This window comes from Leiobunum rupestre, chromosome 3, assembly GCF_980474605.1.
Source record: "Leiobunum rupestre chromosome 3, qqLeiRupe1.1.hap1, whole genome shotgun sequence".
NCBI classification, from domain to species: Eukaryota; Metazoa; Arthropoda; class Arachnida; order Opiliones; family Sclerosomatidae; genus Leiobunum; species Leiobunum rupestre.
This window is the reverse complement of record NC_143386.1, coordinates 40,998,944-41,024,016: the sequence shown is the minus strand read 5'-3', so window position 1 is coordinate 41,024,016 and position 25,073 is coordinate 40,998,944. Positions and strand designations below refer to the sequence as shown.

At 34.9% G+C, this 25,073-nt stretch overlaps 1 protein-coding gene across 1 annotated transcript in view; it reads right to left on the bottom strand.

The window, feature by feature from the left end:
* Nucleotides 1-24,556, bottom strand: part of LOC149951791 (cell adhesion molecule Dscam1-like) — a 228,817-nt gene extending 204,261 nt beyond the window's left edge. The window contains exon 1 of the mRNA XM_090168209.1: nt 24,483-24,556. Within this exon, the coding sequence (XP_090024335.1) occupies nt 24,483-24,513 (31 nt within the window). The 5' untranslated portion in view covers nt 24,514-24,556. The remainder of the gene's footprint in view (nt 1-24,482) is intronic.
* Nucleotides 24,557-25,073: the final 517 nt, after the last annotated feature.

Genomic DNA, 25,073 nt, shown 5'->3' with positions numbered 1-25,073 from the left:
GTGGTGGCTAGCCGTCCATGCCACGCGAGCCAACAGCTCCCTACAATAACTAACCCACAACAAGCTTCTATGGATGGGAAAAACCCCCTTAACCAGTGGGGAGAGAATTTGCAAACTCAACGCGGAAGGAGTTGTTCCGAGTTTTCACCCAGTGCCACTAGCTGCGATCGAACCCGGCTCCTCTTGATGCGAGGCGAAAGTGCTAACCACTCCAGTGATTTTTAGCGTTGTTCCCAATCAGTGATGGATTAACTACCAACCGGGCCCGTAGGCTTGTTTTTTTTTAGGGCCCATCTGACCTTGCTCCGTGTAGGCTGTTCTAGGGTCCCTAGCGGCTTAAGCCAAATGAGGATATTGGTTATTATCACATTTAATATTGCATCAATGTTTACTTAAAACGTCTATCAAAATTAAAATAGGAAAATAATTTTAGTGTTTTGGTTTTTTGAAAAATTAGATTCCATAAGAATGGCATTTTTCAAAAGCTATCTAATGACAATTTTTAAAATTATATTGATTTAAAGGTACAATTTTTTAAATATAGGAAAAAATAAGAAAAAATTATAGAACTTATAGGTACTCTGGGAGACCTGAGATAATAATTAAATAAACGAGGTATATTGAAATTTTATTTTATTTCGCCAAATTTTCTAAAGCCAAAATATACTTTTTCGACATCACACGTTCTTCTCTTAAAGAATACACGTTAAGGAGGTATGTTACAGATACTGAATACCTTAGCAGCACCATAGACCTTAAAATTAATAAAGTGTATTAAAAATTAAGAATATTGATGGTTTTACCTATAGAAAACTATTTCGACTATGATACATGAGCAAGGCAAATTTTAAAGTGCGGTTGTAACATTCTATGTCGAGGTAAACGTTGATATTGGATTATTCTCAATCTCGAGAAATCGTTGATATTGTATATTCATCTATTTCGAGTTATCGGTGATATTGGAGCATCGTATATTACAATTTGGTCTTCAGCGATTACTGCTATCTATTTAACCACGTATTTAAAATCCTCTATTCTCCAATTCCTAGTTTTATAAACTGCACCTATTCTCCAATTCCTATTAATATAAACTGCACCTATTCTCCAATTCCTATTTTTATAAACTGCACCTATTATCCAATTTCAAGTTTTATAAACTGCACCTATTCTCCAATTCCTATTAATATAAACTGCACCTATTCTCCAAATTCTATTTTTATAAACTGCACCTATTCTCCAATTCCTATTTTTATAAACTGCTCCTATTATCCAATTTCTAATTCATAAACTGCACCTATTCTCCAATTTCTAGTTTTATAAACTGCACCCATTCTCCAATTTCTAGTTTTATAAACTGCATCTATTCTCCAATTTCTAATTCATAAACTGCACCTATTCTCCAATTTATGGTTTTATAAACTGCACGTATTCTCCAATTTCTAGTTTTAAAAACTGCACCAATTCCTAATTCATAAACTGCACCTATTCTCCTATTTATAGTTTATAAACAACACCTATTCTCCAATTTCTAATTCATAAACTGAACCTTTCCTCCAATTTTTAGTTTTATAAAATGAACCTATTCTCCAATTTCTAGTTTTATAAACTGCACCAATTCTCCAATCCCTAGTTTATAAACTGCACCTATTCTCCAATTCCTAATTCGTAAACTGCTCCAATTCCTAATTCATAAACTGCACCTATTCTCCTATTTATAGTTTATAAACACCACCTATTCTCCAATTTCTAATTCATAAACTGAACCTTTCCTCCAATTTTTAGTTTTATAAAATGAACCTATTCTCCAATTTTTAGTTTTATAAACTGAACCTATTCTCCAATTCCTAATTCGTAAACTGCACCTATTCTCCAATTTTTAGTTTTATAAAATGAACCTATTCTCCAATTTTTAGTTTTATAAACTGAACCTATTCTCCAATTTTTAGTTTTATAAACTTAACCTATTCTCCAATTTTTAGTTTTATAAACTGAACCTATTCTCCAATCCCTAGTTTATAAACTGAACCTATTCTCCAATCCCTAGTTTATAAACTGAACCTATTCTCCAATCCCTAGTTTATAAACTGAACCTATTCTCCAATCCCTAGTTTATAAACTGAACCTATTCTCCAATTCCTAATTCGTAAACTGCTCCAATTCCTAATTCATAAACTGCACCTATTCTCCTTATTATAGTTTATAAACAACACCTATTCTCCAATTTCTAATTCCTAAACTGAACCTTTCCTCCAATTTTTAGTTTTATAAAATGAACCTATTCTCCAATTTTTAGTTTTATAAACTGAACCTATTCTCCAATTCCTAATTCGTAAACTGCACCTATTCTCCAATTTTTAGTTTTATAAAATGAACCTATTCTCCAATTTTTAGTTTTATAAACTGAACCTATTCTCCAATTTTTAGTTTTATAAAATGAACCTATTCTCTAATTTTTAGTTTTATAAACTGAACCTATTCTCCAATTTTTTAGTTTTATAAAATGAACCTAATCTCCAATTTTTAGTTTTATAAACTGAACCTATTCCCCAATTGTTAGTTTTATAAACTGAACCTATTCTCCAATTTTTAGTTTAATAAACTAAACCTATTCTCCAATTTTTAGTTTTATAAACTGAACCTATTTTCCAATTCCCAATTCATAAACTGCACCTATTCTCCAATTTCTAGTTTATAAACACCACCTATTCTCCAATTCCTAATTCGTAAACTGCCCCAATTCCTAATTCGTAAACTGCCCCAATTCCTAATTCATAAACTGCACCTATTCTCCAATTTATAGTTTATAAACACCACCTATTCTCCAATTTCTAATTCATAAACTGCACCTATTCTCCAATTTATAGTTTATAAACACCACCTATTCTCCAATTTATAGTTTATAAACACCACCTATTCTCCAATTCCTAATTCATAAACTGCACCTATTCTCAAATTTATAGTTTATAAACACAACCTATTCTCCAATTCCTAATTCATAAACTGCACCTATTCTCCTATTTATAGTTTATAAACACCACCTATTCTCCAATTTCTAATTCATAAACTGAACATTTTCTCCAATTTTTAGTTTTATAAAATGAACCTATTCTCCAATTTTTAGTTTTATAAACTGAACCTATTCTCCAATTCCTAATTCGTAAACTGCACCTATTCTCCAATATTTAGTTTTATAAAATGAACCTATTCTCCAATTTTTAGTTTTATAAACTGAACCTATTCTCCAATTTTTAGTTTTATAAAATGAACCTATTCTCCAATTTATAATTCATAAACTGCGCCTATTCTACAATTTGTAATTCGTAACAGCACCTACTCTACAATTTCCAATTAATGAACCGCACCGAAGTTGGCGCAGTGTCATCGCAAGCTGTGAAACTCGATTAGGACATCGTCCACATTGTTTCCTTTCAGCGAGAGCGTAGAATAACATTTTTCCTAAAGATAAAAAAAAGAAAAATTCCCTCCATGTATGATTGAGAAAGATGTGCCAGGAATTGGGCTAGTCTCTGCCCCTTCTCCGCCAATATCACCCATCCCATCCTATCCCTGCTCCTTACAAACCCCCATTTTTATTTTATTTTTTATACTCCCCCCCCCCCCCCCGCCGCCGGCCCCCGTGGCAAGGCTCGTACCAATAAACGCCTGCTCTATAAGTGTTTTCTATAGAAGGGATGTGGCGGGGGCTGGGGAGCGGCTCAGAATTTAATATTGGGACTCTGTGGTCGGTATGGAAGGCAGGAATCCGTCGTGATGCTATTAGATTCTTTCCCTGCCCGTTTAGATTGGCTACAAACCATTAGCTCGTATCGGCTTTTTTTATTCTCCCCCTGTATAAAGCTCTTCGCTGCAAACTCCCTTTTCGGTAGTTTTTGACGAGGATGACTTTAGATATTTTTTTCCCGTTGTTTGATTTCTGTACGTTGGACGTGTCCTCTTAAGCCCACGCGATGGCAATATCCTTCCAGGATTGAGGGGAAGCTAAATTTAATCGGGACACCCCTGTCAATGGCGAGGTAGAGTGCAGGGTTTCTTTAAAGGTAAATATTGAAATTACTCGGCACATCGTTCCGTTGAGGTAATGAAAGGACGATACGAAGTGTGTGTGTTCTTATGGAGAAATTCGTTTTAACCGTCTTCTTAGCGATATTAAATTTTATTATGGAATGTATCGTAGTTTTTTTTAAAGTTAATCGTAGTTTTATGTAGATATATTTTTAATTTAAAGCGTTTATTAAAATCAGAACTTCTTAAATTTATAAAAATCTCTTTGGCGAGGTAAATACGCCAGGCCGCCCAGGCGATTTCAATTCCTTAATCATAGGTGGTCGAGTTACAACTAGAGCTCGAGGAAACGGATAAATTAACCACCAAAATTTCAGTTAATCATAAAAAATTCGTTTAACTGTTTATTAATGGATATTATTCCCGACTATTATACGATTTAATATTCAACAAATAAGTTTTTATTCGGATAATTTTCGGATACGGATATAAAATAAATGAACGGAAAATTTCCTATCCGAACGACGCCGAGCCCTAGTTACAACGCGTAAGTGGGTGGTTGCAAGCTCTTTACGACACGCGAGTCAACAGCTCCCTACACTCATTATTACCGTTAACCTTAACACATTTTTATGGAAAGGGTAAACCGAAGAACTCGGAGGAAAACCCCTCTAACTAGTTGGGAGAGAACTGGCAAACCTTACGCTGGAGTAGTTCCAAGTTTACCGATTGCCATAAGTTGGAATTGAACCCGGCTTATCTTGTTGCGACACGAAAATGCTACCCACTTTGTCCCGAACCTGTAGGGTACGTTCAGTTAACGCTCATAAAAAACATCGATGAGTAATCGATGCCAACATTTTGTTACGGTACGATTTTTCACGTTTCCGAATGGACGTCACGATGGGCATCCGATGCTCATTAAAACCATCTCGGAGACAGGCCCGTCTTAAGACCTTTTGGGCCCCCGGGCTAAATTATTTCTTAAGAACTTTGCGATCCCCAACGGTCAGCCTTTGTATGTCTAAATTCAACTATTTAATAATCAAACCAAAACTTTTAATTTCAAAAGTATAACATAGGCCTACTGAAAATTAGATTTTTACTGACAGTGACTCGCTGTTAGGTTTTATAAATTGTAGGTACCGTATGATACGCGATGTGGCGATAAGTCAAATTACTTTAGACGTAACTAAAAGATACATGATATTAAATGAGCATAAATAATATTTAACTATCTAAACCCTAATCCCTAGAAAGAGGTTGTATGGCTGGCCTTTCCGGGCCCCCAAAACTGAACGTTTTTTATGTCTGGACGTCAAACCCGTGAGTTTTTACAGTTAAGCTGGCGGAGGAGTTAAAATTATACAACTGTAGTTTTAATCAACAATTCTACTGGTTGGGCAATGACCATTTTCGCTTTTTAAATAAAAGACTGATCGTTGCAACAATAAAGAATAAAGTTGTTAATAAATTTTAATTATATAGTTGTCAACAATTTCGTCATTTACCAACTCATTAATTATGGAAAATAATATTTTTTACTTCCTCTGATTTTCGGGCCCCGTAACATTTATCGCCGCCATCTTTTAAAACAGCGCTGACTAGAAATAACACCGTTCGGTAACTTGCTACGTCACTATGACGACAAGCGCATCAAGCAAACATCAACAGGGTGACCATTCTTCCTTTATTTTATAATTTTTCCTGTAATTCAATGGTTTCCTTTATTTTCCTATAATTTAACAATTTTTCCTATAATTAGATATTATTTTGTATTTCGCGTTATTTTTTCGAATTTCGCTCGTGCCTAGTTCGCTTTTCGTAATGCAGATGGCGCTCAATGTACTAAATCCCTTTGATAAAATGTAAACTGCTTCTCCAAAGAACTGCTAACTAATCGTAACTTGAGTTAAAAAGGATCGTGTTGACAGAATAAAATTATTTTTAAACAACTTCAAAGGTTGGTTTGTTACGAGTAATCATACATTTCAATTTCGCATTAGATTCGCGAAAAAATTCAATTGCAATATAGTTGCCACCACTAGAGACGGATGCCGCCACGGTAGAACGATAAAGTTGATAAAGTATCCTTATTGAACGAAAGTGGTCCCGCGCCAGCCACATTTAGTTGTACCTCTATTTATTCCCAACTCAATGGTTACACGCTGAAGTTCACTATGTGTAAGAAATTATAAAGGGTAACGTAGAAACATCATTTAATTCTTAGGAATTTTATAAATGTTTATCATTTTTACACATCACACAAACCTCTAATTCTTGGAATTTTAAGTTTAAAGTTTTAAAGATTAGTAAGTTCGAAATAAGTAAATTACAATAACCGAAAGAGGGTCCCTCGACAACGTGTAGAGCTAACTTGTATAAGAGTGTAGATTATATTTAAAATTGTTAACTTTCCTACAAGAAGTTATTTTCTAATTATTTGTTAACTTTATCCTAACGATTACAAAGCGATTACCAAGGCTAAAACAATGGGTTTTAAATCAAATGTACCTAAATTTACATTGCGATGTCATTTAGACAATCATACCTCCGAATTTCCCGGAAATCGCGGTAAATATAGAATAGCAAACCCTCGTGAAATAAACTTAAAATACCAAAATCTGCTTAAAGTAAAACCTCTATACCGAATTAATAATAAATACAAAAATGATCCTTTATCTTAACGATATTTAAAAGTAAGCTTAAGCTCCCTAAATGGAATGAAGAGAAGCTGAAAAAGAATTAGTTTTTAGAGATCTATGTAGAAAAAGGATCTAGGAAAATAGATGATTTGTTGGAATGAGTAATTAGTGAATTATTACACGGCCCAATCGTTGCTAACAAAAGGAGTCGATCGCGGTGGTGGTTCTCGGATCATGGCGGGGAGGGTTTGGGAATTAGATTAGCGGCCATCCTTTGAGGTGACTGCCAAATAAATCAAGCGATCCCCGCTTCTGGATCTCTCTCCTCCCGTATGTTATTTTCTTTCAAGAAAATCTTTTTTCTTCGTGCACTTCCTTTTCTGGCGATTTGACTCCAGGGATGAATGTAGTTTATCGTTAGCCTAGCCTCGCGTATCGCCCTCTCGTTTGTTAGATTCGCTCGATTTTTCGATTTCACTGATGCTCCGTTTTCTCTTCCTTTTTTTTTGGCAAACTCAAAACCCTTTTAACTCTTTCGTATCAATTTTTCACTTCCTTAACTTCCACAGAAATTTTCTAATGAGAAATTTAGAGAGATTTCACTGTTTCGCGATAGGGGGAAAAAGTTACTTTTGTCTGGATTTGTAATAAATTTTATTAACGTATTTTTATCGTACTTTGGAAAGTTTGAGGTAAAAGTTTAGAAATCGAAGAATAATAATAATAAAAATAGTAAGCCCCCACTCAAATAAAAAATTACTAAAAATATAGGACTTTATAGCGAGGGGCTGATCACTCCGCGTAATCGGTGTACAGAGCCGTACCTTTCACTGTACTAATGGGATTACGCGTAATCTTTGAAGTCCCTGCCTTTGGCAGTGCTAATCTTAGCGTAATCCGGTGTACAGACTTTCTAAGAGCGGTTAGCCCCTCGCTTTATAGGCCCACCTTTTACAAATTATAGGATTTTATAGGACTATATAAGCTATTTCACTTACTAACTTTATGAATTTAAAAACAAAGTCTAAAAGTAGAAACTATTTAACATGCATTTTATCGCAAAAATACACTAGTAGCTAACCATGATTATAATGACTTTGTAAAGGAATTTATCCTATAGCTAAATCTAGCAATTTAACTGAGTGGCGGGATTTGAAATGGGCAAAATATCAAAATTAAAGGATTTTATAGGACTTTTTGGTGATTTTGCTAAAAATATAGGATTTTATAGGGGGTCATGCTATGTTTATAACCTCCATTGCAAAATTGAGGTTCTTTTAACAGGGTAATTAAACATCCTTACATCCGCAAGTTTTTATGGAAAGAGGAAACCGAAGAACTTGGAGGAAACCCCTTTAACAGACAGGCAGATATCTGGAAACTCAACGCGGAAGGAGTTTACACCCAGTGCCACAAGTTGGGATCGAACCCGGAGGCGAAAGTGCTAATTACTTCGCCACCCTGCCAAATATAACATAATCGATAAAGTTTTTATTTGTACTTAGGGCTAATGATTATGCTGAGACGAACGTGCACTTTTCAAACACTGCTTATGAAACAAAATTTTATGTTTCATACATATTTCAGTATAAAAAAACTTTGATTAAAGGAGTGTAAACACAGTTTTGTAAGCATCGTCTGAAAAGGGTATAATGATGTAAAATTTACTTATTTATAGTTTGCCCGTTTTAATAGAACTATTTTTACTTCCGAAAGTAGTTTTGAAAAAGCATATAAGGATACTTTAATAGACCATTCTATGGCAAAGACTTTAAAGCTATAGCTGTAAGACTGGCAACTGTCATTATTCTTTGGTTTTAAGAATTTGGATAATGTTGCGTCCTTATTCGAGCTAGACATAATACATTTATTTTGTTATATTTTATATCGACCAGCCAACTAGGTTTGCATGTTTGCCAGATGACAGATAATAATGGAAAATCGGGTCATAACCTTCAACCTCTCTATACACAAAAGTAAATAGAATTTTATAGAATGGTCTATTGTTTCAAGGGAATACCATTAGTGATATTGGCCGATGATAACTTCTCAGTAACCGATATTAATATACTTCTGATACAGGTTAAAAACGCTATGTTTAATAAGAAAATGTAAAACTAAAATATTTCTTACCAAAAAAATCGATTTAACGTCTTTCTTACTTTCTACTCGGCTAAGATAATGGAATAATTATTTATTTATGACGCGAGATTCCTCGAATATGGCTGGAAAAACCACATAAATATCGGTTCGTGAAGTTGGCATCGTTGCACTAAAATTAGCTCTTCGGAAGTTAGTTTTCTTTAGTATTCTTTACATTCTCCGGATTACTTATTGACTTAAGCGTATATTGTCTGAATGTGAGCGCACGATTTCTATCAGATAATCTCATTAATTATCCATAATTCGTTATATTTCGTTGTCCCGAAAGTATCTCAATCATGAACGAAACAGCGTTAATAATAAATTTAATTTTATCCGCAAAACTTTCCCTTATTATTATTATTAGCGTTTTTAGACGGCGAGCTCCGAAAGGCTTCGCCAATTTTTACAGTTTAACAGTCAACAGAAAATTTATAATACGATACGACAAATAGACTACATGAGATTTTTGTTAATTTTCCGGAAAAATAAAATGCGAAAAATAAAAAATTGAAACATTTACTTTTTAAAGGGTTTTTAATGTTTTTATCGATATAAAATATCTAATAACAGTAAACATACTACAAAACATTAACAGTGTTACATTGTTAATCAGTTTAAACTAGAGGTGGTTGGCGTTTCGATAAGAAGTTATACGATTGTTTATATTTATCCATAACCGAGAATTATTCTGAAATATTCGAAAAAAAATGATTAATTTTGCATGTTAAATCGTTGTTTAATCGTATAATTTATTCGTATAAAACAAATAATACTAATTTTAATGATTAATTGGAATTTTTAATTTATTTGTTCCGCCGACCTCTAGTTTAAACTAGTCTAGAGGTTTAGTTTTACTTTTAGATTCGAAAAAATGAGGCGAAAATGCCGCTGTATTTGAATTTGCAAACAATATTAGACTAAACATGGAATTAAAACTTTTTTTATTTACTTCGGAAAAATACGGAAAATTTTCCGGAAAAAAGGCTTCGGTCATTTTCCGGAAAATTTTCCGACTTACAACTCTAGACTACATTATCATGCTATATGATAGCGAGAGTCAAAAAAGCGCCATTTTGAGATAACCAAGTTTTTAGTTTTATTTCTATAATAATTGCGATAATAATATAATAATTGAAACACACTAAAAGTAAGGTTAAAACAACACTGAAATTAAAGTAATGTAAAAATATTAGTGGATTCTGATTTAGAATTTCTTTAAGAAATCTCGACTTGCTAGACTTTTACCCTCAGGAAGCGAAATATTTAAATAATAGAGAGATTAAGCCCGAGCGGAAAACCTCGAAGAGAGAACACGTACATGGTACAGTCTGTACTACATAAAGCTACTTCTACACGAATACACGTTTTCGTGTATTCCGAAGTTGAACTTTAACATAATGTGAGTATGAACTCGCATGTTGATATAGAATCAATGAATTTCGCATTTTAGCCACCAGGTTTAACAGAAGCTAGGGATGATTGGCGCTAGTTACGTTAAAAACAAATCGTGACGCGCGTTAGCAGACGATTTTTCTAAGTAGTTCATACTCCCTTTAAGGCTGGAACATGAATACATAAAAATATCAAAGAAAAGTGATCAGAAACGGTAATGAATATGAAGATAAAATTGAAAACAAAAATAGCGCCAGATGGCGCCAACAGTCAGAAACGAAGAAATGTAATATAATTTAAAAACCACGAAAATATATTAATATTTTTGTGTTTGTTGTATGCCGTTTTCTTTATTTGAACTTGTTTTGACATAAAACATAGTATAAATGGTGTTAGAAATTGCTTTGTTTGGCTAATAAATCAATATCAATTTCCATCCCACAAAACAAATGGCGCCATCTATTAGAAATAAACGCATTCAAATAAAACCTGTTAGTTTTCCCTCAGGCTATTTGGCAAACCATCTATTTACCTAGAGCAGGAGTTCTGGGAAACGATGTATGTTTGTGAAAAAGCGGCTAGAAAACCAGAACCGGCGCTGTCAGTGGCGGGTCCAAGATTTGTTTGAGGTAGGAGAACAAGCAGGGGCGTGCCAACCTTTTTACGAGGGGGGGGGGGAAATAATATTATAAGCACATACCTTGTTAAATAGGCTGCGCCCGAAAAATTGACGAGATATAGAAAACCAAACACAAGGGTGTCGCGTGTTTAGTCGGCCTGTAAGGTTGGCTAAGAAGTATAATGATTAAGCTACAACTCTGCGCAAAGTCTGCTTTTATTTAACCAGTTGCCCCCGTGGTTGGCACGCCCCTGAGAATAAGTCGTAGGCCCTTCTTTACAAGACCACGTTATGCGTTCATGGACAATAGTTCGTCTCAGTTATAATATTATCGCAGCAATTACAAATACGAAGTCTAGCAGTACTTTAGTCCAAAACCGCGTATTGCTTCGTCGTGTACTCTGCTTCACTCAAAAATGAAACAAGCCAACTGAAGTGTTGTCGAGAGCGGGAAGAGATAGAAAAGAATATCTTAAGACGCTTAATTAAGGGTCTAAATTGGAAATGAGCTCTAAACAGGTTTCAAGTTATTACGTATCTAACGAAATCAAACAAACCTCATTTATTTCTCTTCCGCAATTCAATAACCAAATTAAATTAGAAATTAACATAATTTGGAAAATCAACGCGCGGCAAAATGTACTAATTAAATACAAAACCTGTTAATTGAACCAGCAACTAATCAGCGTCGAGACTTTTATTCAGCCTTCTACGTAAAGCATAAAGCTAACATTAGAATCTGATATCTGCGGGTTTGAATCCAGTATTTAAAATTTTATTTTAAAAGTTTTATAATACCAGAAAGGGGTTTATTATAAACTTCTGATAATACTTACAAGGATAGTACCCGAGGTGTTTATTGCCGATTTTGTCAAAGTCGGGCGTAATGTAGACCTAGATGAGATATGAAGTTTCCCAAAAGGAGACGTTGCACACCCATTTGATTTGCTATGGCAACCGAAAATGTTTATGATCACTTAAAACAAAAAAATCTCCATTTAAAAAAGCATGGGATTTTCTCGGTTTACGAAATTTTTTAAAAAATTTGAAAATCACGAAATGGGTAATTTGGACCACATTTAGGTAAATTTTATCAAGTTTGGGGAATTTGGAACATTTTTGGAGTAAAATTGGAAAAACAATTGGGTAAAATAAGGTAAAGATCTTATTTTTGTTTGAAGTGTTCAAAAACATTTTCGGTTGCCATGGCAAATCGAATGGGTAGTGCAACGTCTCCTTTTGGGAAATTTCATATCTCATATAGGTCTACATTACGCCCGACTTTGAACAAAATCGGCAATAAACACCTCGGGTACTCTCCTTGTTAGTTAATTATTACAAAACAAAATGTGTTCACTTCTAGTTCTGTTTTTTTTTTAATTAAAGTTTTATATAGTTAAGAAAACTCGTGATTATCTTTAAAAATATATGAAACTTTATTTTAATTGTATTAAAAAATATTAATTACATAAATACAATTATACTCAATTTGTAATATTAAATAACAGAAGTAAATGAACCGAAGGTATCGGAATAGCGCTCAGAATCGGAGGGCGTTTTCCTTATGAAAATTATACGAAAATCGAGTCAAATAAAAGCTAATTTCCATTCCCGTCTTTTGACGCGATAAATTGCACTTGAGAATTATGGGTATAGCTATTTCTATGTATAAAAAATGGTTTCATAAAAAAAACACGTTTTTTTTTCAACCTAGGAGCGCGCAAAATTTCAAATTCGAGGTCAAAATGTACCTTCATAAGGAAAACACCTCCAACATGGGGAGTATAGCAGTCTGATAACTTCGGCTCATTTACTTCTGATAACAAGTTTTGAAACCTTTTCTTAACTGTTCCCACCCCAAAACCAGACGATAAGCGCGTTAACCAGATTTAAATAATCCCTATTTAGGGAATTTTGCCGTGCGTAAATGAGACGAAATCTAACCAAAAGAAACAACATTTCTAAATTGACCGATTTCAAAATGACGTTTTTGCGCGGGACACGATACTTTACATTTTGAGGTATAGCAGGCATATTTACCTGCTTTTATACCCTAACATGACGGCGTATTTTCACGCGCAAAATGAATTTTGAGATCCACCAATTGTAATAAAATGTTAGGTCTGTTTGTTTGCGGAATCAGAAGCTAGGTTTCTAGCCGAACACTTCTCTTCAAGCTAGAGAAGTTAAAGCGCTTTCCTGGAGCCTCAGCTCTCAGTGTTCAAACTATTTTAGCGCTCTTCACTCATCTCTCACTCAGTTGCAGCCTAGGGCTTCGCACACCATGATAGCAGCCGTACTTTTGAAGTAGCAAACGAGGTGGAATCCGAAAAGATGCCTTTGCGGAAGATACTGTAACACTTTTGTTACGCTTAACGATTCGAATCGCAAACAAACATCCCTAACTTTGTCCTTCCAGTCGCAGCGTTACAGAGATACGCCTCAATATCCCCGGCCAGCTATTTAATCTTAAAACTTCTATTTGACATTTCATTAATATTACAAACGTTTCGGGATTGGCTTCTTTCGAAGAGTGTGACATCACAGATAAGGCCAACGATTGGCTAAGGGAAAGTTTACGACTTTGGGCACGCGCAATAAACTTTGTATTTGAACTCTAATTTCGAAATCGTGCCAAATTTAGGGTTAAGTTAACTTGCAATTTTCTACATAAGAAAAGAACCTGGTTAACTTTATAATGAAAAATAGTAAATTTAAATATGGTGCATGATTCAAAAATGAAGCGAAAATTATAGCTCCCCTTCGTGCCAGCTAGGATCAACAAACACAAGGAGAACGCAGCTAACCTTTAAACACTGTAACGCCATGTTGTGTACAAATTTCATTGGACGAACCTTGAACGTTTTACGGAAAGGGGGAAGACAACCTCCGAATTTCCCCCTTCCGATAGCAGAAGGCGCTAAAGCCTCTAACCAAAGAAAATGCACGACTTTTAGCGGGATGAGTTCTATTTGTGTGGGGTGCTGTGTATGTTGCTCCTAGATGTACAGGTGTAAAAATCATTAAATATATCATATAATCTAAAAATATATTTTAACATCTACTATTAATAAAAGTTATTCTTTATTAACTTTTCACCATGTATTACAAATTAATAATTATACTAAGTCAATGACGGTGGCCTATGACTAGTTTTTAGATATTGTAGCAGGGCCGTCTTAAGGCATGGGCTAAATGGGCTACAGCCCAGGGCCCCCAGTCAGTTTTGGGGCCCCGGAAAGGCCAGCCATACAACCTCTTTCTATGGATTAGGGTTTAGATATAGTGAGTTGCAGGCTAAGAAAGACAAAATATATAGTACAGTCGGCGCAAGGATACCTCAGACCATTTCCGGCCAGTCGACCGCGCGTAATTTAAATTTGACCACTTTACAGTCAATTTCAAATTTCGTGAGTTTCATCGTTTTTTCGCGCCATCTTGGAACTGAAATTGGAATCTAATTTTTAATTTCATGTTGTCATGAGTTTAATTACTGAATGCAGCTAAAGAAGGTTCGATAATTGAAGCTCCAAATATTTTAAATAGCCCAAGAGGTTACTATAAAAAGCATGATAAAGGTTTATTGTTAACAAGTAAAGAGAAAAATATAATTTTAAACGTCTATAGCTCATTAAGACAACGTTACCCCCAAGAAAGCGTGGTAACTATTTTAAAAGAAACTGCCGATTTAACTGGTAAGACGTAGAAATAAATTTACAAAAATAAATAATTATAATACTATTTTATATTTAAGAATGATAGGAATGCCTTATCTTTTAAATTTGCTCGCCACCACAATTATGAAATTAAAAAATAAAGATTCCAATTTCGGTCTCTAGATGGCGCTAAAAGACGACAAAAAGAGCAAAATTTGAATTTGACCGTAAAATGGCCAAAATTCAAATTTCGCGCGGTGGAATGACCGGAAACGATCTGAGGCATCCTTGCGCCGATTGTACTATATATTTTGTCTTTCTTAGCCTGCAACTCACTATAGTTAAATATTATTTATGCTCATTTAATATTATGTATCTTTTAGTTACGTCCAAAGTAATTTGACTTACCGCCACATCGCGTATCATACGGTACCAACAATTTATAAAACCTAACAGCGAGTCACTGTCAGTAAAAATCTAATTTTCAGTACGCCTATGTTATACTTTTGAAATTAAAAGTTTTGGTTTGATTATTAAATAGTTGAATTGAATTTAGACATACAAAGGCTGACCGTTGGGGATCGCAAAGGTCTTAAGAAATAATTTAGCCCAGGGCCCCAAAAGGTCTTAAGACGGGCTTTTAGGTATCGGGTCTCGGGAGTATCCATTAAGAATGAAGGAGCCAAATCAGGTAAGCACTACATCAATAAATTATTAGCATGGGTGCTCGCTCAACTTTCACTATTGGGGTTGGCGAGTTATCTTAAGGAAATTGCAATTAAATATGGCCAGTTTGAAGTCATGGGGATCAACTTTGAAGCAAATACAGAGTTCTTGGATGGTCGATACCATGTACGATTTCCATGGAAAACAGAGAAAAGTATTTTGCCTAATAACTACAACATGGCCTAAAGACGAATTAATGTACTTGAAAAAGATTTTTAAAAATCCGTACAAGAAGGTCATTGACGAACAGTTGAAAATGGGAATTGCTGAACCTGTTGAGAAACCAATCAATAATGAACAAGGCTCATACTTTATGCCGCACCATACAATCAAGAGAGAAGATAGCTCAACAACTAAATTTAGAGTTGTCCCATAAAATATTTCTACGTGCTTTCACTACGTCACAAACAACAAAATTTCGCTAAATCTAAACCGAACTAAACAATAAGTTGGCTGTACTTTTGGCATTTTCCGGTAAGATTTCCCCAAACATTTGACACGGAGCTCGGGTTAGGCTTAGTGACATCGGAGTTCAAACTAATTTTAATTTATTTTCGATACTAATTAAATGAATTATTATTGCAATACTCATATCAACTCTTTGAAAGTATCGTTAATACTTCGATATTTATTAGCTAGTATTTTATGATATACAACAATCTTTACCTGATATACTACTGTGACTGTCAATGAAATGTTAAAGAGTAAGTTGAAAATTATTCGTTACCGCCTTAATATTACTTTTAAACGAAGAAATTACGTTTAAAATACCCGAATATAAAGTTTCGTTGCTTTACGTTTCGTAGATAATTAGAAATAATTAAAAGAACGGGAAATGTTTTTGAATTTTGCCGTGGTCATTGACGTCATTGACTACGAGTTATCTCATTGGTCGCTTTACTCAACATAGAGTCTAGGCTTGCATACAAATTCTTGATGCCACTGTGATGCTACTAATTCCGTGGACGAAAACAAAAAAAAACCCCTATTGAACCATGGGATTCTACTAACAGAATTTGTATACGGTGCTCGTGCTCCGTGCGCGCCGTAGAGTCAAGCAATTTGGTTCATCGTGCAGTTAAAGTTAGAGAGCACGCGCATATTTTTGATTTTGTTGAGCTCGCGCGAAAACGCACGAGACCCTCTACACGGAAATATTAGGAAGCGCGCGCTCCAAAAAATAACACTTTTTATACATGTATGCGTATATATTATTTTATAGAAAGAGATATTGAAATAGGCCTGCAAAAGGCTACGTAGTAGAAAAACGATATGAAACCGAAGGCTCCTCGCGCCGCGCCGCGTGATTTGTAAAGATAATTTTTAGGCTTTTATTTTTTATTTCGAAAATAAGCCTAATATTACGATTAAAAATCTCTGGTTGGAAAACTTCTACAAGTAAACAGAATCGCTCCACTTCAGTTCCTTCTATTTTAGGAATAAAACTACAGCTTCGATTTGCCACAAATTGCTCGTGCTACGGAGGAGAAAAATTCTCGGAAAATTTCAGGATTTTGGGGAGCGAAAAAGGTCAGTTTCGAACTCAAAATTAGTACACTTAGGCTTGGAAATTTGTTTCGACAATGACATTACTATCGATTTTTCGTGCAACCAACTGTTAAACATCATCGAAACCGTAATAAATTTTTCGTTATTTTAAATATTTAAAACATCTTCTCTTGTGACTAGTTAAGTAAATAAATACTTTTATACTTTAAACATTTGATATAACAAATTTAACAATATAACTTGGATTAATTTTAATCCGCCGTGTTTTGTAAATACTTACACCCGGTAGCAGACGACATACCGAGCTCAAGAGCGAGGGTAAAAACAAGGAGTAATATATATGGCGTTGATCTAAATCATCCTTGCGAAGACAGTTTTCCTCCCACCTCTTACCGTAACGAACATTTATGGAAAGGTCTATTACGCGTATTAAATGGTTATGATGGATGAAATAGAGTCTAGAAAAGGTTCATATGCGCATTTTATTATAATTGTTAACTGTTTTCCGTTTTTTCCTTGATACCACAGAACAAATACGACGCACGGTTTTAGGCTTGATACCTTTATTTCACAATAGCAGACGCTACATATCATGATCATAGGCTCCAGAGCAGGGTTGGACATAAGGCACTAGTCACGGCATTTTACTACTAAAATCATAGACATAATAAAGAAATAGACCCAAGATTCTACGGGGGGTAAATACGGGAGCGATAACTAGCAGACAACCGGTATTTGTTCCGTATTCCTGTGGTACCACGTTTAAGCGACGCCTGTCGATTAGGCGAGAAAATACAAAATCATCACGTGACACGTCACACATGTTCGTGTTTGTAATCTTTTAGGTACTCTGACGTGATTCGCGAATATTTTGGCTGTGAGAATTTAAAATAAGGTAAATTTTTATTATAATTTTTAAATAAGTCAATTAATTCTTTCAAAACCCAAATAAAAAGCAGCAGATGATCAAAGGCTTAAGTATCTATCCGGTTTGTTGTGGTTGTCTTGTTATGGGAATATTCTGAGATTCTAAATTGTAAACAAAAGTAAATGGAATTTTGATGAAAAGGATGATTCTACCTTGGATTAATAATGATTCTACTAAAGGTATGTAGCTATTGTCCTTGAAATAAAATTAGCTTTGACAATTTAAGTCTGATGGCTTGACCCTTCATTTCTAGATTTTTGTCCTTCGCTAATTTGTGGAGTCTGAGCTTGCAATATAAATTAATAACTTTCTTAATGATGATGTTCGATTCCATCTTCAGCATCAAACATGTTCGTGGTGATCTGGTAAGATGTCCATGCCAACAATATTTCGTAATACAGCAAGTTCTAGTTCTTAGACTACATTTCTTTTATAGAGAGAGGAATATCTCTTCATAACAACTAAACAAAATTGGCTAAAAACCAAGGAGATCTTACTCAAATTTTGATAACATAATTAAACCTACACGAAATGATCCTTGGTCAAAATTTAAAGGTGAGAAGTTAGCATCACCGGTTTTTTCTATTTCACTTTCAACTGGATGTAATTTCTTTAAATTAAATAAAAAAATTATTTTGACTATTTTTACTTGTTTTAATTCTATGGAAACCAAACCAGAGTTGGAATGGCTTTTGGTGTGACCCACCTTTTGCCATTTACAATTTGTATATCCCGTTCTAAAAAGTGATCATTACAAATTAAATCATGATTTGAATGTGTCGCGATTTACAGCAATTGTCCATTGAGAAAGTATTGTAGGTTTAGATAAGGGAAACCTATAGTTATAAAAAGATTTTAAATAAGAATGAATATTCATTGAAATAATATGATAGTTTAATCCTACTTATAAAGCGCCACTAAACTTAAGTGGCGCTTTGGACTAGGCGCCCACTGGCTCTCTGTTTCGTATCCGTCCTGCCTTCCAAAAGGCATTGTCTCCGTTACGAAGCAAGGCTTGTGGAAGCCAGGACAGAGACGTTACGAGGAGTAGTGAGCGCTTGGCCTAGGCCATGTAGTACCTAACGCTTAGGAATATTTATCCGGTTTAAAATCAGACGCAAAAACTTTAGGGGTGAATTTGATAAACGGGTAGTACTTTTATGTTAGCTAACATGTTTCATAATTCGTTTTGGTGATTTTTTTATTAAAAAGTTATAGAAAAAGTGTTTTCTACTAAAAATCTTGTTTTTATTTGGTAAAAAAGGTTAATTTAGTGTTTTTATGCATTGCAATAACAAGTAAAACAATACCGGAAAAGGTTTCATTCCATAAGTAGGATTAAATTATCATATTATTTTTATGAATATTCATTCTTATTTAAAATCTTTTTATAACGAAACCTACAATACTTTCTCAATGGACAATTGCTGTAAATCGCGACACATTCAAATCATGATTTAATTTGTAATGATCACTTTTTAGAACGGGATATACAAATTGTAAATGGCAAAAGGTGGGTCACACCAAAAGCCATTCCAACTCTGCTTTGGTTTCCATCGAACATCATCATTAAGAAAGTTATTAATTTATATTGCAAGCTCAGACTCCACAAATTAGCGAAGGACAAAAATCTAGAAATGAAGGGTCAAGCCATCAAACTTAAATTGTCAAAGCTAATTTTATTTCAAGGACAATAGCTACATACCTTTAGTAGAATCATTATTAATCCAAGGTAGAATCATCCTTTTCATCAAAATTCCATTTACTTTTGTTTACAATTTAGAATCTCAGAATATTCCCATAACAAGCCATAACCACAACAAACCGGATAGATACTTAAGCCTTTGACAAAATATCATTTCGCAATTAGAATGTTTTTGTTTTTAATTATAAGATCATCTGCTGCTTTTTATTTGGGTTTTGAAAGAATTAATTGACTTATTTAAAAATTATAATAAAAATTTACCTTATTTTAAATTCTCACGGCCAAAATATTCGCGAATCACGTCAGAGTACCTAAAAGATTACAAACACGAACATGTGTGACGTGTCACGTGATGATTTTGTATTTTCTCGCCTAATCGACAGGCGTCGCTTAAACGTGGTACCACAGGAATACGGAACAAATACCGGTTGTCTGCTAGTTATCGCTCCCGTATATTTTTGGCAAATCAAACTCCGCGTAAGGTGTCTATTTCTTTATTATGTCTATGACTAAAATAAAGGCTCTGACTACTAAAATAAATGCTCTGACTACTAAAATAAATGCTCTGACTACTAAAATAAATGCTCTCACTACTAAAATTAATCGAATTATGGGGGCTCACTAGTCAAAGTTTACCTAAATATTCATAAATAACGGCGAATATGGTGTATCATAAATTCATCATTCATAAATCCCATTTTATTTAAAAAAAAACTCACAACATGCTTGTAGAAAATCAAGAGTCCCGACTGTCCACTGCACCTCATACAAGTTCTGATTCAGAATTTCTATCTCAAATTAATGCGTCATTTGATGATATTATCAATGAAAATATTTTAAACTAGTCAAAGACTCTAAGTCATGTAACTCAAGTGATAATTAACTCCTATTTTAATTCTGTCGGGTAAAGCAAGAGGTTGGCTGTCCTTATTGTTTTTATACCCCCACTAGTGAGTGACTACTAAAATAAATTAAGATAGGAGGCTCACTAGTCAGGATGACTACTAAAAAAAATATCTTTATGTCCAACCCTGCTCCAGAGTCCTCGAAGGAGCCTGGCTCCGCAGCGCCATCTAGACTCGTTTCTGTTATGAATATTTAACTTTGATGGCAAAGGGCGGTAAAGTCGAATCGGGGTCTTGAGTGCCAAAGGCCGTAGCTATGGCCAAAGGATACGACAATTGTCCATTCGGCACTTTAAATGAAGACGGTGGAGGGAGCTGCGACTTCAATCGAACAAAACTCCAGAAACGCTCGGAATACGTAGCGATGGGATCAGGCCACAGAGATACAAAGTCTTTCTTCTTAGAATGTTGGTTCGAATTCCTGTATTTCATCCAGCCTAAGGTACGTAGGTATAGATTATTTTTGTTCGAACTATTCGCGACCATAAGCCATAACTAATCTCTTGTAGCATAAGAACTTTTTATGGTACGCTATAGACTCTTCAATAAAACCTCTTCAAGGAAATTGCCAAGAAGTAATATTTCCGAAAGTCAGGACCTGCAAGACACTATTTATATAGTGCTTGTTAAAATAATGGAAACATTTCACCTTTACGGCAGCAACAAGTGTTCCATTTTAACCAGGTAGCTTTTTTTGACATAATAAGGCTTAACAAAAACATGACGTTCTGTATACAGGTGAAAAGCTTCCATTATTTCAACAAGCTCCATATAAACCGTCTTTGCAGGTCCTGGCTCTCGGAATTATTACTTCTTGGCGATTTCCTTGAAGGATGTTTTATTTAAGCGCCTATAAGAGGGTTTTAATAATCTCTAAAAGGTTAAAATTTGCATTTTATAAATTTAAACTGTTTGCGTCTCCTCGAGATATAATTTGTGGGGGAAACTATGGCACGCCAAACCGGACAAAACTCTTACTTCACACTATAGTATACTTTTCTACTATATCTCATACTTTGTCTCACGAGCTAGCATACTTTACGAAAACGAGTATACTTTGGACGCGCGAACGAGTATAATTCGTACCTGAACTAGTACACTTTTTACCCGCGATATATCATATTTGACACTTTCGAACGTTTATACTTCATAAGTGGCGTAGCTAAGACACCCTAGGCCCCCCGCGAAACTATTTTCGGGGTTTTTGTCGGTATCTAGCATATTATTTGATAGGAATTTAGGGGCCCCCTGAAGCCCTGGGGTCTTCCTACATTGCGGGGTCTGCGGGGACCTTATTATATACTTGATGCTGTAAAGGTGTATACATCATACTCGTGAACTAGCATACTTGCGACGCTCAAACTTGCACACTTCTGCGCAAGAATTCAGTGAAGCGTTTCCCCGACTTTGTTAATATTAGTGTCAATTGTGTGGGGCAAAAGTGTGCTCGTTTGCGTAAAGTATGCTAGCTTGTGAGACAAAAGTATGGTCGTTTGCGTAAAGTATGCTAGCTTGCGAAGCAAAAGTATGCTCGTTTGCGTAAAGTATGCTAGCTTATGGGGCAAAAGTGTGCTCGTTTGCGTAAAGTATGCTAGCTTGTGAGGCCAAAGTATGCTCGTTTGCGTAAAGTATGCTAGCTTGTGAGACAAAAGTATGCTATAGTGTGAAGCAGGAATCCATACCTCTACTTGGAATGATTATCCTGCCGTATCGTGTAGGGTAAAATCACGCTGACGGCTTCGGCCCCGCCTACCTAGAGAAAAAATCCCGTCTGCGCGCTCCCCTCTCACGTTGTTGTTAGTTACGTTAACATAGTGACGTCAAAAAACCGTCAGCCACATCGAGACGAAAATGTGCCGCGATAAGCATTCCTAGTAGATGTATGTATTCCTGTGTGAAGTAAGAATTTGGTCCGGTTTAACGTACTATTGTAAACGAGTTTTTACCCTATTCACTGGGGGGGGGCGTCAGAAAAAGGGGAGAAGAATATAACTGGAAACGCTCCTCTAGCTATGCGACCGCGACGCCATCTACTGATAATAAACGCTAATTTATCTTCAAACGGCGGTAAATGATTTAACGAATCCCTTTAAATAGTTTTCTTATTTTGCGGTTCCTATTTTATCGAAATAGCGATAAATTTTGACTTATCAGTACCATTCTTTTTTAGATATTCAGTCTTTATTAATATATTGAAGGTAAAAATTAATGGCAGGTTGTTCTTGTATCAAATTCGTAAGCACTTTCAAGTGTTATGCCTCGGTTTTAAAATGGGAAAATATAGCTTATAATAATAATTTTGATTATATATGACCATGCTCATGACTTTTAATTTTTAAAAAAGGTGGTTGAAGTTGATATACGTAGCCCTAAAAATAAATGGTTTACTTCACTGCCTAATAGATGGCGTCGCGTTCGCCTAGACAGAGCATTTACAGTTATATTCTTCTTCCCCTTTTCTGACGCGTCTCATGGAAGAGGGAGAAAACTCGGGAAGCGCTCGAAAACGTTTTCTACCACAATCTCCAGTGCTTCTTCCTCCATGATCATGGGCTTCTCGGAGGTGCGTAGCTTCGCAGCGCCATCTAGACTCGTTTATGTTACGAATATTTGACTTCGATGGGGAGTTTATAGAAACACGCAAACAGCTATTTAACGCGCACGACTGGGATTGGGGTTTTTTTTAAATTTTAAGTGATTTGAGTACTTACAAGGAGACATCCCGAGATATTTCTCCCCGATTAGTTAAGTAGACCTTCATGTATCTTGAAAGCTCCTAAAGGGAAAAGTTTCAATGGCCATTCGTTTTGCTATGGCAACCAAAATTTTTTTACCAACTCAAGTTTAAACTTTCTCTACGTAAAATAGCGTGGGAAAATAATGGTGTGTCATTTTCAAAAAATTTAAATATTGGAAAAACAATTGGATAAAATGGGGTATAAAAACAAGAAGGACATTTTGCTTTATCTGCCAGAATGGACGCTTCAATAAAAGATACTCGGTTTTTACTCCCCTCTCCAAATTCATCTGGGAAGGAACTATTTCCGGTCGGTCGGTTAAACCGTTAGAATCGCTAGCCAAAAAGTCATATATAAGCCAATTGGAGACGCGTTTTTGCCCTCATGAGAATTTTGCGTCAGATAAGAAATCGGCTCACGTGTATAAGGAACTACTACTAATGTTAATTTTCGGTAATATATTTTAAGGTGAAATATATAATGTTACTAAAACTAAGTATAAGAAGATAATATTATTATTATTATCATCCTCTTATGGTATAAATAATTAAAATTATACGGAATATTTTTCTATTACCGGGCAATTTTAAGGCTTCTCATGGAAGCAGAGTTAATTCATTTCGTATAAAATTATCTTTCGGAAAAAGATGAAAACTAATTCCTTTAGAACTAAACGTATTAGTTTTGCAGTACGGTATGCAACAAGTGTTTCCTTTTAACCAGGTAACTTTTTTGCCATGTTAAGGCTTAGCAAAAAACCAATGTTATGTTCTAGAAAAGTTTCCAGCTTTCTAATATTTCAACAAGCACTATATAAATAGTAACTTATGAGTCCTGGCTGTCGGAAATATTACTTCTTGGCAATTTCTGGGAAGATGTTTTATTTAAGCGCCTATTAAAATAGGAGTTTTTTATCACTTGAGTTACATGATGTGATTTTTGAAAAATAAAATAGGATTGATGAATGATTAATTTTTAATACGCTATATTCGCCACTATTTAAAAATATTTAGGTACATTTTTCACTAGTCAATTTGACTAGTGAGCCCCCAGATTTCGATTAATTTTAGTAGTCAGTACTAGTCACAGCATTTATTTTAGTAGTAAATTGCCGTGACTATGAAAATTGTCCATCCTCTACCATAATCAATGAGTGAAAACAATGCTTATTTTCAACTATATTTAAAAGCAACTTGAAAACACTGTACCTCTGTTCAACGCGATTACTTTAATTCATGCCAATTTCCCACAGAAATAAAACTATTTAATCCAAAATTATTTAACCACCCTTATTATTGCTCTAAGTATAATTAGTCAGTATTGGGTAAGTGAGGGTTAAAATACTATTATAGGTGTGCCATTTTTTTAACTTGTATTTAGTTAAGCCTAGGCCATTTGTTTATATGAAAAATACAATACATATATTTACTCATCTTTAATGACTTCATTATTTACTTAAGTATTACTTAATTATTATGAAATTCTACTTACTTATTTGTTGTGATGATAATTTTATCTGCATGGCAATTTCTGGCAAAGTCCGATATTACTACGACCAAACCGTTACTTTTTGAAAACCGCTGTCAGCTATCTCAACAAGAGGGCAAGACATAGGTTATTTGATATTAATATGTAACACAGGCGCTCCTTAAACGACCCTTTAGATGCAACATAGATGTTCCATGTTCAACAGATGTCCTATGGACATAAAGAGTACGGATTAGACCACTTAGAGTACACGTTGAACATCTGTATTGCATTTGTAAATAAGTAAATAGCATCCAAGTCATACGTAAGGAACATCTGTAAGACATATGTAGGCATTTTATATGTTCAACCGATGTTTTTAGGCGCTCTTCAGATGTCATAAAGATTTGCAGTGTAGTGCCTTATGTCCAACCCTGACCGTGACGCAGTAGCAACTTCAAAACAAGAAGACCAATGTTATTTTATAGAAAGGCCCTAGACCTATTCCGTAACTCCATCCTCAAAAATCAAACGATAATTAGAAAACTATAATTTTCACTTTACAAATTTAGCCAGCACTTAACGAGCCATTTCCAGCTAAATCAAAGTGTGCTA